Raw genomic sequence first — 23,256 nt, 5'->3', positions numbered from 1 at the left:
ACCCGAGTGCAATAGTAAACGCGGCGGCTGCCGTCTCAAATACCCTCACATGGAATAAAATGTGCACTCGCTAGTGTGAACACGTGACTATCGCGAAGTAAACGTAGGGCGCCTATGTAGGGCTTGTGGTGGTATTTGATATTAAGCCCGTTGTTTCTTCAGCGACCAGTAATATTGCGATAATTTGCGTATGCGAGCCGAGGCAGCCAATTAGACTAGAGTGGGCGGGGCTAAAGCGCAGGCGCTCTGCCGGAGGAGGGAAGAGGTGCAGCGGTGTGGAGGGTTTAAACCGAGCGGGAGGACCTGGTATATTCCTCACACACACACACACACACACACACACCGAGGCACGCACCGCCGCGACCTCAGCCACCGACCTGCCACACGGTCACTCCAGCAGCACCGGCGGTTTGCGAACGGACTCTCCAGTGCACTCGCACCGTCTCACCTGCGCTAAGTTCAGGACCCGGACGGTGATGGACCAGGACCAGTACCTGCCGGAGCTGCTGGCGGAGAAGCACGGCTTGGACCCGTCTTTCGTGCACGCCATGCGCCTGCTGACTGAAGGTGAGGCGCTTCCCCAAATCTTGCTCTCATTGGGTGGGACTCTGCTGCATCTGTTACCAGGCACCTGCTCAGAATCGGATCGGTTACGATATTTTGGGAGGTACCGATTAATCGGAGGCTCGTTGCTTTATTGTTATAATTATATAAGTGTGTGTGTGTGTGTGTGTGTGTGTGTGTGTGCTGAAATGTCTTGATCCAAATGCGCCCGGGGGCAGCGCGGTGGCGCAGCTGGTACAGTAGATGCCGCACAGCACTGTGCGCCCTGAAGACCTGGGTTCCATCCTTGTCTGTCCTCATTCATTGAAGTTTCTTGATTTCCTGCGGACACTCTGTTTAACACTCAAAAACACACATAATGTCCGTTAGCTGTCAATTTGTGAATGTGTGTGTGTGTGTTGACATCTGTCTTATCCAGGGTGCATTCCTGCCCTACGACCAGTGTTTCTCTTTGGCACTGTGCACATGGCGACCCTGACCAGAATAAAGAGTTAGATAAATACCGAAAGGTGACAAAATCACTTTGTTCAGTTTTTGTTTAGTTTGATCAGGGCGCGTCTGGGTTCTCTGGTTTCAAAGGGTGCCAAAGGTGGTACCCAAAATCCGTTCCTGTGGTGCCACCCTGACTAAAATAAACACGTAATTAAAAATACACTTTCACTGACCAATTTGCACTGGTTTGGTTACACTGGGCACAGGACTTGGGTGCCAATCCATCACAGGGCTTTGGTAACCCTCTCAGACACAGCCAGTCTGATCTCAGCCGTGGTGGGCTAGTGTAATAAATCGCTGTGCCACCCGGGCACCTTTAAAAATTTATAAATGGATAAATGAATCTGTTTTTTATTATTTTTTATTTTGTTATTTCTCTCTCTTAGTTTTTGTAAATGTTAAAGAAATGTGAATTTGCACGTCATGATACGTTGGCTCTATCGTTGGCAGAACTTTGCCCATCTTTAGGGGTCAGAAATAATCGTAGCATGTGCTGACCGGTTCAGATGTGTGTTGACCTTTATGTTTGTGTACGACTATAAAACATTAAATTATTAAACAGAGAACATAGCAGTGATGTGTGCCAACACCTGCCTCAGCACGTAATCCATCACATGCCCATCAGATGCCCATTTCATCCATCAGCATGTGAGATATAATCACTGAATAAACAACCAGGGTAAAAGAATCTGACGTGGCTTTTTTTACAGCACGGCTGACATCATGGATCGATGCACGTGTGATAAAATTATATAATAAAATATATATGATATATAATCAATATATAAGATGATTTTCAGTTGGCATAATGCCAGGGTACACTCTAAATGGGGTGCCAGTCCATGTAAAAACCCTCACAGTGTTTAGTCCAAATGCTTGAACCCAAAAATCTGGAGGGGTGTCCATATACATTTGGCCACTATAGGACAGGGTGCCAATTAACAATTAAGTGTTCACTTACACCTAGAGGCAATTAAAAGCAGTGAATCCACCTACTGGCATGTTATAATGAAAGGGAAACCTCTTCGCAGACTCTGATTGGATCAAACCTGTTTGATTCTCTTGTGCCGGATGCCCTTCCTGATGCAACTCTTGGGCTTGGGACCTGCACTGAGAGCGCACCGACACTGAGAGTGCGCCCTCCAATGGCTGGGCTGTTTCAGCCAGTTATGCCCATGCAGACACCTTTTTGGCTGATAGCACCGCTGAGATTCGAACCCTGTAAACTCATTCATTTATTTATTGCCTGCTTTACCACCGCTTTATCCTGGTCAGGGTAACCTAACTGCACGTCCTTGGACTGTGGGAGGAAACTGGAGCACCCAGGAAAAACTCACACAGACACGGGGAGAACATGCAAACTTCACACAGAAAGGACCCGGACCGTCCCGCCTGTGAATCAAACCCAGGACCTTCTTACTGTGAGGCGACAGTGCTAATTATAATAGCAATAATAATAATAATAAAAATAATTATAATTGTAATAATAATAATAATAATAATAAAAATAATAATGGAAATAATAATAATTGTAATAATAATAAAAATAATAATAATAATAAAAATAATAATAATTGTAATAATAATAATTGTAATAATAATGATAGTAATAATGAAAATAATAATAATTGTAATAATAATATAATAATAATGAAAATAATAATAATTGTAATAATAATAATAATAATTGTAATAATAATGATAGTAATAATGAAAATAATAATAATTGTAATAATAATAACAATAATAATTGTAATAATAATAATAATGAAAATAATAATAATGAAAATAACAATAATTGCAATAATAATAATAATAAAAATAATAATTGTAATATAATAACAAGAACAATAATAATAAGAATAATAATAAATAATAATAATAATAATAATAAAAAACAATAATAATAATAATAATAATAACAATAATAATAATAATAAATAAAAATAATAACTGTAATAATAATAATAAGAACAATAATAACAATAATAATAACAATAATAATAGTAATAAATAAAAATAATAGTAACAATACAAAAAAATAAATAATAATAACAATAATAATAATAATAGTGCTACCCACCGAGCCACCGTGCCGCCCTAGTTGGCCGCTCTAGCCACTGGTTTTCCAAAATCTAAGGAAATAATTATAAAGAATATAAATAATCACACTCCTCAATGTTTCAGTGTTTGTGTGTTTGCGTCCTCAGGGTTTTAGGTTTGAAGCTGATTTTATTCCTCTGCCCCGTGTTTTCATGTGTTTGCTTTATTTAATATATAAACGAGTTGATTGAAGCAGATTTATTAATTGAGGTTCTGTCCCATCTTTAATGAACATCACACGTTGGTTCTCTGGATTTGCTCGGTGGTTCTGTATAACAGCTTTGACCTTCGTGTTTAATCCATGCGATGGTGAGCGCTTGACCTGCTTCACGTGTGTAAGTGTGAGGCACCCCGTCTCTCGTGTAGTGTTGCACAGCCTCGGTGTGGTGATACACCTGACAGCCGGAGCTCCGGTTCCTCTCCGCCGGCCACGGGTGATAGATGTCCTCACCAGCGTGATGCAGCTGGAGCTGAGAGACGTGAATGCGCTGAGCAGCGTGCTGCGCTGGCCTGCTTTTACACCGACGCTCGTTTCATCTCCATCACGTCCCGCGTGAAGGATTTCTCCGGGTTATTTATGCTGGAATTTCCCACAATCCTCTTGGGTTTGCAGAATTAATATTGAAATAGTTTTGCTTTTCTGACCTGATTTCAACTAACATACACGCCCTCCCTCCGACACGCCCGCGCTCCACTGACCCTTCTTACCCCTTTGTCCTGTCTTTTTTTAGTCCCACCCAGCAGACTAGCGGCCGATTTTGTTTGCTGCATCGTCTGCACTTCTGAGTGTGCTTGCTAGGGGGCGCCCAGCTGACTGGTAGCAGAGCTGAGAATTGGACTCTGTGAGTTCAGAACCCCAGTACTGGTGTGCTAGCAGGCTGTTGGGCCCTTTAGCGAGGCTCTTAACCCTCTCGGCTCCGTGGCTGACCCTGCGCTCTGCCCCCAGTTTTCAACTAATAATAATAATAATAATAATAATAATAATAATAATAATAATAACAATAATAATAATAATAATAATAATAATAATAATAATAATTAATATAATAATATAATAATAGAAGTAATAACAAATAATAATAACAATAATAGTAATAATAATAACAATAATAGTAATAATAATAATAATAATAGTAATAATAATTACAATAATAGTAATAATAATAACAATAATAACAATAATAATAATAATAACAATAATAACAATAATAGTAATAATAATAACAATAATAGTAATAATAATAATAATAACAATAATAATAATAATAATAACAATAATAGTAATAATAATAATAACAATAATAATAATAACAATAATAGTAATAATAATAATAACAATAATAGTAATAATAATAATAATAACAATAATAGTAATAATAATAACAATAATAACAATAATAATAATAATAATAATAGTAATAATAATAACAATAATAGTAATAATAATAATAATATTAATAATAACAATAATAATAACAGTAATAATAATAATAATAATAATAACAATAACAATAATAATAATAATAATAATAATAATTATGGTAATACTACTACTACTACTACTGCTACTACTACTAACAATAATAATAACAGTAATAATAATAATAACAATAATAATAATAATAGTGATAATAATAATAATAATAGTTTCCACACACTGAAGACAGAGGAGGAAAACGGAGGCACTGAGAGAAAATAAAGGCTTTTACTTTAGATTTAATAGAATAAAATAAAAAGCAGAGGCTCAGACTTTGTGGTATTGAGTTCCAGAACTTGGGATGCATAACAGTGAGCGATCTGTTACTGACGGTCAATAATCAGAGTTTTAGAACGACAAAAGAGCACAGAAGAGCAGAAGAGCTGAGAGACGGTGCAGGACAGCAGGGGTGTCGAGGGTCTGATAAATAGAATTGGGGTGATATGAGCTGATATTTAAAAATATGAAAGAACTCGAGCTGCACGTACTGAAGGGACTGTGAGGTTTTGTTAGGAAGGCCAATGAACAGGTCATTGAATACGTCTAAACGGGACGAGATGAACACAGGAAGGAAATATTGCAGACGTGTAAAAGAAAGCAGTTTTAACCAAGGTCCTGATATGAGAGATTTACAGGATATGGAAGAGTGGACGTACGTGTGAAAATAAAGGTGTTCTGTTCTGTTCTGTTCCACCTGAAAATAAAGGCATGACAGAGGAATAAAAAGCTTTCTACATGAATAATGGACACCAGAATAAACCAGGACAGGTCTGTGAATATAAAATGTACATTTTCACCCAGGACAGACAAAAATAAAAAAACTCCCAAAGCAAAGCTTGAGGATGTCGATCAAAATCCTGCAGAAATAAACCCACAACATCAACCACAATCAGAAAATACCCAAATATTCACCTTCATCATGATTTATCAGATTTAACCTGAGCAAGAACACAAAACCTTTAATCATCCTCACTGGAATCATAAGAATGAGATCAGAACCCCAATCAGGGGTCCCAGAAAGGCAGGAAACACCCCGGACAGGTCACCAGTCCATCACACACACTTGGTTTGAAATACAGGGAGGATTAGGGGGTTCTGATCCTCCGAACATCCAGCCAAACGTACAGACAAAACTAGCTGATTTAATGAAGGAGTTCAGAATCTCGGCGCTGGTGTGTTAGTGAAAAAACCTGCTGTATCCCATTATTATTATTATTAATATTATTATTGTTATTACTATTATTATTATTATTATTATTATTTATTGTTTTTATTATTTATTGTTTTTATTATAAATATCATTTATTGTTTTTATTATTATTATTATTTATTGTTTTTTATTATTATAATTATTATTATTTATTGTTTTATTATTTATTGTTTTTATTATTATTATTAATGGTTTTTATTATTATTATTATTATTATTTATTGTTTTATTATTTATCGTTTTTATTATTATTATTTATTGTTTTTATTATTTATTGTTTTTATTTTTGTTATTTATTGTTTTTATTTTTGTTATTTATTGTTTTTATTATAATTATCATTTATTGTTTTTATTATTATTATTATTATTATTTATTGTTTTTATTATTATTATTATTATTATTATTATTTTGAATCAAAAACCTCTTAGAAACTGTACGATGCACCATAACGATAAATCTGCAGCCAGATCGGGACATTATTAAAACGTCGTGTTCAGAATAGACGAGCTGGTTTGTTTTATAACTGGGTGGAATTTTTCATGCTGCTTCAGTTCCTATGAGATCTGATTTTGTAAGGTATGTGAGGATTTTGGAAAATTCCCAAAGCTGAAGCTCCGCTGGTTTATTTTCGGAACGTGAATAAAAAACGAGTCCGTGTGAAGAAAAGCTCAGGATACCAAGTGCTAAATATTCAGTGATTATTGGCTGTTTTTACTATTTTATTTCTGCATTTTCTCCAGTTATTTGGTGTAGCACATGCTGCACTGTCGATTGTGCCCACTAGGGGGCGCCCTTCTGACTGCTAGCAGAGCTGAGATTCGATATCCCACTAATTAAAAGTCTGGTACCTTAACCAGTACCAGAACTGGTCTGATCATCCTCAATGAGGTGGAACTGTAGACAGATTCATGCTGATTAATACAGAACCCAGCTGGACGTGGTTCAGGATGGAACACAGGTCCTGGACGTTAAACAACGGCGGTCCCGGTTGTTGCTAACGCTCAGACGCGGTTGTATTGTTGAAACCTGATCCGTCTACTTTTATTTACCTGAGCATGTTCTCCAGTCAGGTGGTTGTGTACCGTTACCGACACCTCGACCCACTCCATCACATTTATACAGCGTCGTACCACAAATCTCACTGCAGGATCAGGAGTTTAATCCCTTCGTTTCTGAAGATAAACTCGGGGTTTTATATTTGATATATAAAGTTTAATAATAGAAATGTGTCTGTGTGTTATATTGTGGTATAAACAGATGGTTAGGGTCGTGCTGTAAACCATCATCATGTCCTGTTGCCTTTTACATTTTTCATATAAACTAAAAATTCCAGCTAGAACTTAAAGGCAGTTAAAGGTGAGCGTTTGGTCGGACAGGAGTCTCATTGTATGCAGTGGTGTATAGTAATGTAGTAATAATACTTCGTTACAGTACTTAAGTAGTTTGTACAAGTATTTGTACTTGTAAAATTTTCGGCAACTTTCACTTTTACTCCACTACATTTTCTAAAGAAATGGTGTACTTTTACTCTGTTACATTCGCTGTATGTAAATTGGTTACTCGTTACTACAGAATGAAGGTAAATGATGTGAGATGTGTGACGGACTGCACGCTGGTTTGGTGAATCTGCGCTCGTTTTACCGATTACATTCGAACCACAAATAAAACGTTTCACTAAATTTGTTTGGAATTCATTGACTGCAAAACTCATGAAGACACGTCCATTATTTTTAAAAACTCACCTAGGAACAAATATTTCCTCAGATAACTTCTGTATTAGACCAGAGGAGAGATTCATGGTGCTGAGGAACATGCAGCACATCTTTAACCCTTTAATCATCTCAGCAAGAACTCAACTTATACAACTTATTATTCATGATTTTTCAGCTGTTGGCTTCAAGTTAGAAATGGTGTTTTCTTAAAGTAAGAATACCAATATTTTTTAGATTAACACATGCCATTCAGTGAGTAGATATGTCCTCGAAGAATATTATTTAAATACAGCTTATTTTACCCAAATATTTTGATTTAAATTTATGGTTAAACAGATCATTAAAGAGATAAAAGTGCCGCACGTTTTGTTAAACTCTCCTGAGTTTTGCTTTAAATTAATTATGCCCAAATTATTTTTTTGTTATTGAAATATACTACCCAAATAAAAAAATGGGACATTATAGAAAATGCTAATAAAATAGATGCAGTGTTTCTTACATTTACATCGACTCACATTCTAAAAACGTTGGAACAGGAACATTTAGGGCTAGTAATAAGTTAAAAAAACAACTAAATAATGATGTGATTTCAAACAGGTGATGTGAACAGTTGATTATAATCATGAACTGGCACAAATCATGTTCAGATGAAAGGAAGAAAACAGGTTAATTGTTAAGGTGGTTTACAGGCTTAAAAGAACAATCTTTATATTTAAAATGATCGCTTCCATTTATACTAACAGCATTTACTTTTACTTCTACTTTTAATACTTAAGTACATTTAATATCAAATAACTTTTGATACTTAAGTACATTAAACATCAGATACTTTTAGACTTTTACTTAAGTAATATTCTAAAAGGTGACTTTTACTTTTATCAAAGTAAGATACTTGTACTTTTACTCAAGTATGGCCTTCAGGTACTTTATACATCACTGATTGTATGTCATTTTATTTTTATCAACCACTTCATCTTGGTCAAGGTCACAGTGGGTTCAGTTTCACCTGGAGGGCAGGAACACCCTGGACTTGGTGTCAATGCAATGTTCTTCTTCTTGTTATTATTATTATTATTATTATTATTGTTATTACATTTATTATTATTATCATCATGTGTATTATTATAATTACATTTATTAAAATTATTATGATTATATGTATTATTATTATTATTATTATTACATTTATTATTATTATTATTATTATTATTATTAATACATCTATTCATATATTTATTATTATTATTACATGTATTATTATTAGTATTTTATTATTATTAATATTACATGTATTAATATATTTATTATTATTATTATTACATTTATTATTATTATCATTTTATTATTATTATTATTATTACATTTATTATTATTTTATTATTATTATTATTATTATTACATTTATTATTATTATTATTTTGTTATTATTATTATTATTATTATTACATTTATTAATATATGTATTATTATTATTACATTTATTATTATTATTACTATTATTATATTTATTATTGTTATTATTATTATTAGTATTATATTTATTATTGTTATTATTACATTTATTATTATTATAATTATTATTACATTTATCATTATTATTATTACATTTATTATTATTATTATTATTATATTTATTATTATATTTATTATTATTATTATATTTATTATTAATATAATTGAGGTCTGTACATGGACGTGTTATCTTGTTAGACTGAATTGATTTAGGTTTTGAAGTTCTACTCTTTGCTCCTGTGGTTGTTTTGAATCCCAGGATGAGGACGTGGGTGGCTGTAGATTAACTGCTCTGCATTGATTCTTTAAAGAGTCCCAGGATTGATCTGGTCTGTAGGTCGGAGGGTGGATTTGTTATGGCTTAAGTGTGTCTGTGGAAAATCCAGCTATGTTAGCGTCGCTCATTAACAGCTCTTTAATCTTGCGTCCATAATTTAAAGAACAGTAAACGTTTATCTGAGATGGCGATGGTGTTACTCTAAGGTACAGGCTGCTGGAGTTCCTCCAATGTAGTCATATCCAATTCCCTGATCTACTGCTGCAGACCTCCACTTCTGACTAACACACGCCCCCTCCGACACGTGTGCAGCACCAACCACTTCTTTTCACCTGCACCAGGGTTCATACGGAGATCCGTATCACACACAGAGAGTCACACACTAATCTGCATTTTCCCCCGTCTCTGTGCAGCACCATCGATCAGCCAGCAGAGGGCGTAACTGCAGCACTTATGAGGAATCTTTACTGTATTTCCACTCTCAGATCAGCCAGCACTGTCAGGATAGGCGCCTGGTTTGCTGGTAGCACCACCCTGCAGTATTTTTCTGGATTCCAGTTCCAGTTTTGCGAGCTTAAATGAGATATTTTGTTTCAGGGACTAAACATCTTGTGTAAATTCATCACTAATACACGCTGTCATGTCATGAGAATAGATTCTTAAATACAAACGTCTATGTTTTTAGATGTGATATATGGATGAGGAGGACTGGAGGACTGTAAAAGAGGCGGAGGATTAAAATAGCACAAATGAACAGCGAGGGAAAAGTCGTCCTGCTTTATACGTCCTACAGCGACTGCATTATTACTGAGAGCGAAGCGGCTTACACCGCCGCCGGCGTTTCATCAGCCGTGTAGCTTTATAAGCTGGGTGACTAATAGAGAAGCAGCTCTCATCACTCTGTAATCCAGGAACATGATTTATTTCCACTTTCTAAAGAACAAAGCGGCTGAAAACAAAAAGCTGTCGGATTATTGTTCCTCATCCTCGACTCTGCTCCACACGCCGTCGTTTTTATGTTTATATTACAGAGCTGATCTACAGCCACTCACAGCACTCAGAGTAATAATAATACTGAGTGTGTTTAGAAATTGTGGACACTTGTGAGATAAGTGCTGCAGTTACGCCCTCTGCTGGCTGATTGTGGCGCTGCACAGAGACGGGGGATAATGGAGATCAGTGCTTAACTATAAACCAGGTGAAAAGAAGCGGTCTGTACAGCACCAAACCTTCATATTTATCCAGGTTTTGGGACTGTGTATTTGCTGTGAAACCCTAGCTCTCTGTCTACACAGATGCATTTCCCATCATCCTACACTCCCGAGAAGAGGGCGTGTCTAAATTCTTTAAAGATAGCTCCCTTAAAATGCTCCTACTGAGGTTCTTAATTCTGAGTGATGATCTGACTGAATAACGAGGGAGCGTCCGACGCCTCCTCAGTGCTGAAGATCAATCCCAGCATTCAGTGCGGCACAAAATACTACAAACATGGCGACGAATCAATGCGGAGCAACCAACGAAGTTCTTTTACATGGTAATAAATCCTCATTGATGTTTAATCTGTATAAAGGTGTAATTATACAAGTGTGGGTTTATTTGTAAATTGGGGCGTCAGGGACAGTTTAAGCGTTTTCGGTACACGGAGGGAGACGTTAGCTAACGTGCTAACGCTAACTGTGTTAGCTTAGTAAGCTAAAACTGTGGTGATGTAATAGTAGAGCGTCTAAATAATCTGATTATGACTCCAGGTCTGATTAGAATCCTCTCTACTGAGGAGCTGATCAGCATCCATCCATCTGTAGCTGCTGTGATGCATTGTGGTGTGAAATGCAAAAACTCCCTCTGCAGCAGTAACATCATCTCCTGTTTTCAACCAATGAGATTTTATTTACATTAGTAAGGAACTCTGTTGGTTGCTCCGCATCATATTCGCCCACATGTTTGTAGTTTTTTGTGAGTAAAGTCGTGCCGCACTGAATGCTGGGATTGGCTTCAGTGCTGAGGAGGCGTCGGCGCTCCCTCGTTATTCAGTCAGATCATCACTCAGAATTAAGAACCTCAGTAGGAGCATTTTAAGGAATCTAAGAATTTAGACACGCCTTATTTACCCAGACGTTCAGCGGTCCAGCTGAAGGGATTTCGATCTTCTGGCGTCCGTCCGGATTAAATCTGAGCTGTTGTCGGCACCCGTCTGATTCTGTCTGATAAAGAAAATAAAGGTTCTCTGATACGGAGATGAGCGTCGGCCCGAGGCTCTCTCCTGTAACAGCGTATTGATTTTGATGTATTTTTAAAGTGAAGCGTGTTCCGGAACATTCTGGTAGCCACTCGTCAGGAGAACTCGATCTGATCCGTGAGTACGCTTACAGACGAGGATAAATGTGCCGGCGGACGCTCGGGGTCGACCGCGCTCGTAACAACCAAGTAGATTGTGATAAATAAACATGATTTATTATCGCACGTAAGTGTCCGTTATGCTGAGTTAGATCTCATGTACTTCTCCAGCAACACCAACATCAGGACTGCAGGTTATACCCCCACAAATCCCTCATTTATATTGGGACGGTATATTTTTTTGACTTTGATGTGATTGCAGACAGGATGAGCCTGAGATATCTCAAGTTCTGTCTGGTCGACTTCATGATGTAAAAAGATGGACGGAGGACCTCCAGTTGGTCACCAAACGTGTGAGAAGATGATTAGAAGGGATTTGTGTATTTCTCCGTCTACCGTGCATAATATCATTAAAGGAATTTGGGTTAAATTCAGTGTGTACAGGCCTAGGGTGCGAGTCTACGCTGAATCTTTTTTGGCAGCTTCTGCAAAGTTACTCTTCCATCGTTACCTGAGTTCCCCTGTTTGGCAGGATTCATTTCATGCCCCCCTCAGCTTCAGAGCCCTCCTGGTGAGCTAATGTTCAGACACCTGAGCTCTTGCGGTGTTCCCACTGTTCCACGGAGGAGACATCCGTCCCAGGTTCCTGATTCTCACTGACTGATCAAATAGAAACACGTTTAGAATCTGATCCCTGTATAAAAACACTCCAAAAAAGTTTTGGGAAGAGATGGGGGTGTGTTCCCCCCTGTGTTCCCCCCTGTGTTCCCCCCTGTGTTCCCTCCTGTGTTCCATCAGCCTTCCTATTAATTCCACTTTTTAATGCGTGAGGAACTGAGGACACTGATGGTTGTAGGTTTGCGAGTGGAATTTCTCTCTGATCTTGCTCTTCATGATGGAGACAGATGTGGACTGCAGGCAGGCCGCTCAAGCACACGCACTCTGTGTGTACGATTACATACAGAATCAGGCGTGGCAAGACGTCATCTTAATGGCAGCATGTGTCTCTTTGGGCACTGATGCCCCCCGTACCAGGACAGATGTTGGGTTTTGCAGCTTTTACTGATAACAGTCTGGATGGTCCGGGAACCGTGGACTCATCTGACCACAGCACACGTGTCCACTGTCCATCGGTCCATCTGAGATGAGCTCAGGCCCAGAGAACTTTGCTGTGTTTCTCTGTGTGTAATAAAGGTTCAGGTTGGAGGACTGTGTTCCACAACAACAGTTTTCTGAAGCACTCTTGAGCCCATGTGACTTTATTTATATTTATCAAAATAGCATGATGGTTTCTCATGCGGCACCAGAGCCTGAGCTCCTCCCGGATTTCCTGAATCTTTCAACAATACAGTAGACGGTGAAAGACTAAATTATTTGCAGTCTCACACTGAGAGATGTTCTTTTTAACCTGATTGATTCTCTCCTGAACTTTGGAACCCGGTGGTGAGCCACGCCCCATCATTGCTTGTACAGACGGAATCATGATCGGGTATAAAAGGTTCCACCTGGATCAGGATCAATCAGCTGCTCACTGTGGAACCTTTCAAACACTGGAACTTCAACATTCCATCAACTTTTCACTCCTATTCTGCCCCCGTCCCAACTCTTTTGGAGTCTGTTACAGCATTCTAAACCTGCTTCTATTTACAAACTACAATAAAGCTGATCAGTGAAATGTTGGAAGTCAAATAAAGATTGAGGAGAGTGAAACACATCACACATTCTGAATTCAGAATCTGAATCATAAATCAACCCCAAAACATCATGGAGCCTCCTTCATGTTTCACAGCAGCTGTTTTCTTCGCTTTGGACGTAAATATTCACGTGAATTCAAGCATTTTAGCCAGAAGTTGCTAACAGGTGTAATAAAGTGAGGCTTCTGACTTTGCAGCAACAGTTTAGGGAAGGCCCTTTCCTGTTCTAGCATGATGAAAAGTTCAGTTTAGAGAAACTCAGAGCCCTGACTTTAGCCCTCAGAATGAACCGGAACGTTAACTGAAGTTTTCATGACTGACTTTAGTGCTCTTCTGTACCCCTGAACGGGCACAAATTCCCATACCCAGACACACTTTAAATCTTGTGGATTTGAATTAATGGATGCACCGAGTTATTTTTCCTCGTTACAGTAAGACACGAGTGCTGAATGTGCATCTCCTGACTTAATTAGCATCGCTGTGAGCCGTGATTGGTTACGGCCGACTGAAATTCCCCCGAATCCCCCGAGCTGCTGGCGTCCGTCCACCAGCCGTCCTCAAAGCTCCGCTGCGTCTCCGCCCGTTTTCGGAACAAACTCCGGGAGTTGTGCTCCTGTGAGATCCGAGATTTCTTCTAATTGGAGAGAGAGAGACAGTGCGACGAGATTAGAGAGAACTGAGGAGTGTGTGGGGGGGGCGTCCTTTATTTCCTGGAGGTCGAACAGCGACTCTGAGTGAATTCGTCCCCCCTCCCGACCCCCCCAGGAGTAAATCAGTGCCGCTCCTCCCGGACTCATTAGTGCCGGTGAAACCCAGGAGCAGCCGGACTCACACTGATGTCTGAACAGCTCTTCTCTTAATGTACCCGCCCTTCAAGAAGTCTTTATTTTCTGCTAGAACTCTAATGTTCTGTCTGGGGCCCCTGAGACCCCGGGGCCTCTACAACAGCAAACAAAACATCCTGAGCCTGAAACAACCAGCTCGATACGTCAGGACTGTTCTTACTTTTATGGGAACTGCAAATAAACTATTTTTATATATCAGAACTATTGTTTTGTTCTTTGTATTTCTTTTTCTTCTTTTTGTCTTCTTCCTTATATGTTTCTTCTTGTTCTTGTTCTTTTTGTTTTCTCTTTTTCTTTTTCTTGTTCTTCATATTTCTTGTTCTTTTCATCTGATTCCTCTTTTTCTTCTTGTTCTTTTTTTGTTCTTTTGTTTCTACTTATTCTTATTCTTTTTCTTCTTTTTTCTTTTACTTCTTTCTCTTCTTTTCCTTCTTGTTCTTTTGTTTGTTTTTCTTTATTTTTTTACTTCTAAATTTTGTACTTCTTGTTCTTGTTCTTTTTCTTTTTTCCTTTCCTTCTTTTTCTTCTTTTTTTGTTCTTCATATTTCTTCTTTTCATTCGATTCTTCTTAGTCTTTTCCTTTGTGTTCTTTTTTGTTCTTGTGTTTCTACTTATTCTTTTTCTTCTTTCTCTTGTTCTCCCTTTTCTTGTTTTTATTTGTTCTTTTTCTTAATTTTTCTCTCTTTTCTTCTTCTTTTCCTTCTTGTTCTTGTTTTTCTTGTTCTTTTTCTTTTTTCTTCTTCTCCTTTTTTTGTTCTTCATATTTCTTCTTTTCATTCGATTCTTCTTTGTTTTTTCCTTTATGTTCTTTTTTGTTCGTGTTTCTACTTGTTCTTTTTCTTCTCTCTCTTGTTCTTCATCTTTTTCTTGTTCTTTTACTTCTTGTTGTTATTCTTCTTTCTCCACTACTACTTTTCTTGTTCTTGTTTTTTCTTCTTCTTCCTTTCCTTCTTGTTCTTTATGTTTTTCCCTTTTCTTTTTCTTTTTCTTCTTTCTTATTTTTCTTTTTTCTTCTTTTTCTTGTTCTTTTGTTTTAGTTTTTCTTCTTTTTTTCTCTTCTTTTTCTTTTTCTTCTTGTTCTTTTTCTTCTTCTATTTCTACTTTTTTGTTCTTGTGTTTCTACTTCTTATTTTTCTTCTTTCTTGTTTTTCTTCTTTTTTTTTGCTCTTTCTCTTTTTCTTCTTGTTGTGTTTCTACTTCTTCTTTTCTTCTTTCTTTTTTCTTCTTCCTTTTCTTCTTGTTCTTTAGCTTCTTGTTCTTTTTCTTCTTCTACTTCTTCCTTTTCTTCTTGTTCTTTTTCTTTTGCTTCTTGTTTTTCTTTTAGAAGAGGATAAGAACACATTACCAGGGTACTGTGTTAGAATATCTGTGTTACAGACTGAATTAACATTATTTAGAAGTAAAACGTATCATTTTTGGACTCGCTGGCGTCTCTGGTTAATGTTAGCAGAACACCAGGGTTTTACCCACCGGGTTTAAAACCTCTTCTGTTCTGATTTTGGAGTCTAAGCGTGTTTCATGACCCTCGAGGTCCTGGAGGTTTGATTCATGAATTCACCTCGAGCCCAAAAACCATGAGAAAGAAAAACTGGAACCAGAGTGACGGGAGGAAAAGTGCCAAGGAATGCAGTGATTGTTTACATTCCGCATCTCAGTTGCCAGAAATATTATTATCACCACTGAGGACTGAGGTACTGGACAAGAGAACGGGAGGTCACAGGTTCAAGACCCAGTGCTGCCAGGTTGCCCCCTGTTGGACTCCTGAGCAGGACCCTTGTGTATAAAATGTCTAAGCTTAAGCATAATTACTGTGCGACACTGGTGACAGTCAAGCAAGCTTTATGTAGCTTCACACCTAGTCGGGGCGGAGTCTTACAGAGAGCGCAGTATTGTGCAGACACCTCGACCGGACAACAGAGGGCGCACTTACACCAGCGATGAGGATCCCGGTTTTTGTAAATGTCCCTCCTCCGATTTGTGAGTCTGTGAAGGCGCCCTGCTGGCTGATAGCAGAGCTAATAATAATAATAATAATAACAATAATAATAACAATAATAATAATAGTAATAATAATAACAATAATAATAATATTATTATTATTAATAATAATAATAATAATAATAATAATAACAATAATAGTAATAATAATAATAATTTTAATAATAATGCTAAAACAATAATAATAATAATAACAATAATAATAATAATGATAGCAATAATAATAATAACAATAATAATAGTAATGATAATAATATTAATAATAATAATAACAATAATAATAATAATTAATAATAATAATATTAATAATGATAATAATAATAATAATGATAATAACAATAATAATAATAATATTCATAATAATAATAATAATTAATAATATTAATGATAATAATAACAATAATAATAATTAATAATAATGATGATAATAATATTCATAATAATAATAATAATATTCATAATAATAATAATAACTAATAATATTAATGATAGTAATAATAATAACTAATAATATTAATTATAATAATAACAATAATAATAATAGTAATAATAATAATAATATTAGTTATGATTATGTTAATATTAAACAGGTCTGTGTTTCTCTCATTTTCAGCTCTAATCGTTAGTAAATATTAAATCTTGATATTAATTATGCTTCACTTTGTGTGCTGTGCTGCTGAGATTGGCTGTAGTGACTCTGATCCTGTGGCGTTTAATCTCTCGTAAATCGAGCAGGCGTCTCGTCTCATTGTTAGATCGGATCCCACAGAGCGTCTCAGATTTTCAGCTCAGTTTCACTGCCTTTGTGTTTTTTATCAGGGGGGGCGGAGGGGGGGGGGGGGGGGGGGGGGCGGTGTACGTCTCAATCCGCCGCTCGTACTCACCGTGTGTGACAGAATAAAAGAGAAGTTGTCACATCCAGCAGCTCATCCAGTCACACTCGGTCCAAACTGTCAGCGTGAGTACTAATAACAGCTCTTCACCAGGCCGCCGGGGTTTCATACTGCTGCTGCTGGGATTCACGCTCGGTACAGGCGCGGGGTGATGCAGCCGGACAGGCGGGGGCGTTACTCAGTAGTTCTCACAGGTTTGGGGTTTGAGGTGAATCCCACAACTGTGACTGAATGTTTGTACCATGTAGTTCAGGGGTCAGGACCTATAGATAAGGCACAAGGGGCGTGGTTGCCAGGTAAAGATGTTTCACACCCAGGGCTGCACCTTATTGGCTGGATCCTTCCTTCCAGCAAGCAGGTAAGTTAGGGCGGAGTCAGTTGCATGTCTAAATCCTTATCTCCATTAAAATGCTCCTACTGAGGCGCCTTAATTCTGAGTGATGATCTCACTGAATAACGAGGGAGCGTCCGACGCCTCCTCAGCGCTGAAGATCAATCCCAGCATTCAGTGCGGCACAAAAAAATTCTCACAAAATACTACAAACATGGCAAACGAATATAATTCGGAGCAACCAACAGAGTTCCTTTCACGTGTAAATAAATTCTCGATGTGTAATCTGTATAAAGGTGTAATTATACGAGTGTGGATTTATTTGTAAATTGGGGCATCAGGGACAGTTTAAGCGTTTTTGGTACACGGAGGGAGACGTTAGCCGGCGTGCTAGCGCTAACTGTGTTAGCTTAGTAAGCTAAAACCGCGGTGACATCTAAGTAGAGCATCTAAATAATCTGATTATGACTCCAGGTCTGATTAGAATCCTCTCTACTGAGGAGCTGATCAGGTAGGTAGTGGGTGAGCAGGGCGGGTCACTAGGTTTACACACAGACCCCTTGATGGCCAAAAGTATTTGGACGTCTGACCATGAGCAACCTCTGTGTGATCTTTTCAGCTAGAACAACAGCCACTCTCCTGAGAAGCTTCTCACAAGACTTTAATGTGTAAGGTGTGTCTGTGTGTGGGAATTTGTGCCCCATTCAGTAGTACCAAAGACAGCATTTGTATGTCTGGGCTCTGATTGATCAGTCTGTGTTCCGGTTCTCTATCCTGGCTTGTGACCTGCACTAAGAGCGCACTGATACTAAAAGCCCCCCCGGCGGCGGCTCAGGTGGTGCAGCGGTTAAAACACACGCTAGAACACCAGAGCTGGATCTCGAATGCATCGTATCGAGTCTCGGCTCAGGGCTGAGTGGCCACATGCACAACGATTGGCCTGTTGTTCAGAGATGGGCGCGACTAAGCCGGATGGGGTCTCTCTCTCATAACTAATGCAATTACGACCTCTGCTGGCTGATTGATGGTGCCTGCACAGAGATGAGAAAACAGTGCGGTCAGGGTGTGTCTCTCCGTACACAACGCTGAGCTGCACCGCACTCGTCAAAGTGTAGGTGATAAGATGCATACGGCTGCTGCCCACGTGTCAGAGGGGGCGGGGGTTAGCTTCGTTCTCCTCAATCAGAGCGGGGATCGGCATTGGTGGAGAGGAAGCGTGATGCAATCGGGCAATTGGACGCTCTAAAAGCAGGGCCGGCTCGTCCATTAGGGCGATCGGGCGACGCACCACCAAAGGGCGAAAGGGAAGAAATTTTTCTATCACATTCAACCAGTGTTAAACTAGCTGTGACTGTTCTGGAGTCTGTCTTGCTTCAGCATATCGTAGTCCAATCAGCGTCGAGCTGTGTTCCGTACAGTACCGCCCCTTTTGGGGCAACTGCAGTCTAACTGAAAATCGCCCCAGATCACTCTCATAGACTCTCATGTTAAAGCTCTTTTTTTCGTACTGCAGGCGCTGTAATGCATTTTGAATGACTTCCGGAGCCTGCGTCACACGTAATCGTTCCTTATTTGGAAACTAAAGGTGATGTTTCGTATTTTTATCAGTGGGAAAGAAATGCTGCAGATTAGACTGAGACAGGGTGTTATGTATGAAACAGAAGGAAACTGCTGCTACCGTGGGCATTACAAAGCGTTTGGTTATTATTTTAAGTAGTGTTCACTTTTAGTCTTAGTAACGCCGTGTGTAGGGTGAAAGTAAAGTAACACAAGCATGTCCAGCACTTCTCTCACTGCCCCCTAAACAACGCAGTCCAGAACCGGGGCTGCATGTCAGTGTGAAGATGGATTATGTAAAAATGTTGTTTGCACTATTGAGAAAAAATGTTACATGATGTTGTTTATGTTGTTTTGTCTAAAATATGTTTCTGATCTAAATAAAACATTTTGATAATGGTAAAATGGTTAATGGTAAAGCTGGTCTCTCTCCATGTTCAAAGTTATTTGTGAGGGCAAACTGACAGATGACTTAAGATGTTAATTATTTAAGCTTTAATTTATCCATTGAATGGGTCACCTTGGCCATCATCGCAACAATTGCCCCCCCCTGAGAGATTTGGCAGGAGCCGCCACTGTCTAAAAGGGAGAAAATGCATAAACAAAAATATTTATTGATTTTTAATAACAGTTTTTCGTGATCGTTTGCGCCGAGGTACCACTTTACTTCTAAGTCATAAAAACTCTAATAAAGAAATCACGTCGTGTGGACTGAGAGCCGCCTCAGAGCCGTGGGGAGTCTGGATATTAACGTTTTTGGAGTCAGAACCTGCAGCAGATCTTTTCAGCACGTGACCCCGCCTTCACATGGAAGTTATGGAATACTGTAGATGGATGGGATTTGGCACAGATGTGCAGAGGTGAGAAATAACGATCCTGTCCTGTCGAGCCTCCGTCGCCGACTCTCGCTCCGTCCCCTCTCCCCAGGCCGACGTCTTGATCCGTAATTTCACCGAGCGTTAATTTAGCGGTGACTGATCCGGGGACCCCTGGTGGAGGCTCGGCGCCGTAAACCTTCAGTACCGGGGTGTGGACAAGCTGCCGAACGCTGACCACTTACAGACGCTGATGCAGCTGGACAGGCGGGGACGTTACTCAGTTCAGTTCTAGCAGGTTTGGGTCTTCAGGTGAATCCCAAAACTGTTTATTGTCAGTGGTCGTGACCTATATATAACACAGAAGGGGCGTGGTTGCCAGGTAAAGGTGTTTTACACCCAGGGCTACACCTTATTGGGCGGATCCTTCCTTCCAGCGAGCAGGTCATTTAGGGCGGAGTCAGTTGGTCTTGTTATTACTACAAACTCTTTGATCTTATTATTAGTACAAACTATTTGATCTTGTTATTACTACAAACTCTTTGATCTTGTTATTAGTACAAACTATTTGATCTTGTTATTACTACAAACTCTTTGATCTTGTTATTACTACAAACTCTTTGATCTTGTTATTACTACAAACTCTTTGATCTTATTATTACAAACACTTTAATCTTATTATTACTACAAACGTTGATCTTGTTATTACTACAAACTCTTTGATCTTGTTATTACTACAAACTCTTTAATCTTATTATTACTACAAACTCTTTGATCTTATTATTAGTACAAACTATTTGATCTTGTTATTACTACAAACTCTTTGATCTTGTTATTACTACAAACTCTTTGACAAACTCTTTGATCTTGTTAGTATTAGAAACTCTTTGATCTTATTATTACTACAAACTCTTTAATCTTATTATTACTACAAACTCTTTGATCTTATTATTAGTACAAACTATTTGATCTTGTTATTACTACAAACTCTTTGATCTTGTTATTATTACAAACACTTTGATCTTATTATTACTACAAACGTTGATCTTGTTATTACTACAAACTATTTGATCTTGTTATTGCTACAAACTCTTTAATCTTATTATTACTACAAACGTTGATCTTGTTATTACTACAAACTCTTTGATCTTGTTATTATTAGAAACTCTTTGATCTTATTATTATTACAAACACTTTAATCTTATTATTAGTACAAACTCTTTGATCTTGTTATTACTATAAACTCTTTGATCTTGTTATTATTAGAAACTCTTTGATCTTATTATTACTACAAACTCTTTGATCTTGTTATTATTACAAACACTTTAATCTTATTATTACTACAAACTCTTTGATCTTGTTATTATTACAAACACTTTAATCTTATCATTACTACAAACTCTTTGATCTTGTTATTATTACAAACTCTTTAATCTTATTATTAGTACAAACTCTTTGATCTTGTTATTACTATAAACTCTTTGATCTTGTTATTATTAGAAACTCTTTGATCTTGTTATTATTACAAACACTTTAATCTTATTATTACTACAAACTCTTTGATCTTGTTATTACTACAAACTCTTTGATCTTGTTATTACTACAAACTATTTGATCTTGTTATTACTACAAACTCTTTAATCTTATTATTACAAACACTTTAATCTTATTATTACTACAAACGTTGATCTTGTTATTACTACAAACTCTTTGATCTTGTTATTACTACAAACTATTTGATCTTGTTATTACTACAAACTCTTTAATCTTATTATTACAAACACTTTAATCTTATTATTACTACAAACGTTGATCTTGTTATTACTACAAACTATTTGATCTTGTTATTGCTACAAACTCTTTAATCTTATTATTACTACAAACGTTGATCTTGTTATTACTACAAACTCTTTGATCTTGTTATTATTACAAACACTTTAATCTTATTATTACTACAAACTCTTTGATCTTGTTATTATTACAAACACTTTAATCTTATCATTACTACAAACTCTTTGATCTTGTTATTATTACAAACTCTTTAATCTTATTATTAGTACAAACTCTTTGATCTTGTTATTACTATAAACTCTTTGATCTTGTTATTATTAGAAACTCTTTGATCTTGTTATTATTACAAACACTTTAATCTTATTATTACTACAAACTCTTTGATCTTGTTATTACTACAAACTCTTTGATCTTGTTATTACTACAAACTATTTGATCTTGTTATTACTACAAACTCTTTAATCTTATTATTACAAACACTTTAATCTTATTATTACTACAAACGTTGATCTTGTTATTACTACAAACTCTTTGATCTTGTTATTACTACAAACTATTTGATCTTGTTATTACTACAAACTCTTTAATCTTATTATTACAAACACTTTAATCTTATTATTACTACAAACGTTGATCTTGTTATTACTACAAACTATTTGATCTTGTTATTACTACAGACTCTTTGATCTTATTATTACAAACACTTTAATCTTATTATTACTACAAACGTTGATCTTGTTATTACTACAAACTCTTTGATCTTGTTAGTATTAGAAACTCTTTGATCTTATTATTACTACAAACTCTTTAATCTTATTATTACTACAAACTCTTTGATCTTATTATTAGTACAAACTATTTGATCTTGTTATTACTACAAACTCTTTGATCTTGTTATTACTACAAACTCTTTGACAAACTCTTTGATCTTGTTAGTATTAGAAACTCTTTGATCTTATTATTACTACAAACTCTTTAATCTTATTATTACTACAAACTCTTTGATCTTATTATTAGTACAAACTATTTGATCTTGTTATTACTACAAACTCTTTGATCTTGTTATTACTACAAACTCTTTGATCTTGTTATTACTACAAACTATTTGATCTTGTTATTACTACAAACTCTTTAATCTTATTATTACAAACACTTTGATCTTATTATTACTACAAACGTTGATCTTGTTATTACTACAAACTATTTGATCTTGTTATTGCTACAAACTCTTTAATCTTATTATTACTACAAACGTTGATCTTGTTATTACTACAAACTCTTTGATCTTGTTATTATTAGAAACTCTTTGATCTTATTATTATTACAAACACTTTAATCTTATTATTAGTACAAACTCTTTGATCTTGTTATTACTATAAACTCTTTGATCTTGTTATTATTAGAAACTCTTTGATCTTATTATTACTACAAACTCTTTGATCTTGTTATTATTACAAACACTTTAATCTTATTATTACTACAAACTCTTTGATCTTGTTATTATTACAAACACTTTAATCTTATCATTACTACAAACTCTTTGATCTTGTTATTATTACAAACTCTTTAATCTTATTATTAGTACAAACTCTTTGATCTTGTTATTACTATAAACTCCTTGATCTTGTTATTATTAGAAACTCTTTGATCT

General features: G+C 36.6%; 1 protein-coding gene across 1 annotated transcript in view; it reads left to right on the top strand.

The window, feature by feature from the left end:
• The first annotated feature begins 387 nt into the window (after positions 1–387).
• khdrbs2 (KH domain containing, RNA binding, signal transduction associated 2) overlaps positions 388–23,256 on the top strand; it is a 63,634-nt gene continuing 40,765 nt past the window's right edge. The window contains exon 1 of the mRNA XM_062995371.1: positions 388–567. Coding sequence (XP_062851441.1) covers positions 477–567 — 91 coding nt within the window. The 5' untranslated portion in view covers positions 388–476. The remainder of the gene's footprint in view (positions 568–23,256) is intronic.

This window comes from Trichomycterus rosablanca, chromosome 5, assembly GCF_030014385.1.
Source record: "Trichomycterus rosablanca isolate fTriRos1 chromosome 5, fTriRos1.hap1, whole genome shotgun sequence".
In the NCBI taxonomy this organism is placed as follows: domain Eukaryota; kingdom Metazoa; phylum Chordata; class Actinopteri; order Siluriformes; family Trichomycteridae; genus Trichomycterus; species Trichomycterus rosablanca.
The sequence above is the reverse complement of the archived record's forward strand: the minus strand, read 5'-3'. Positions and strand labels throughout refer to the sequence as shown.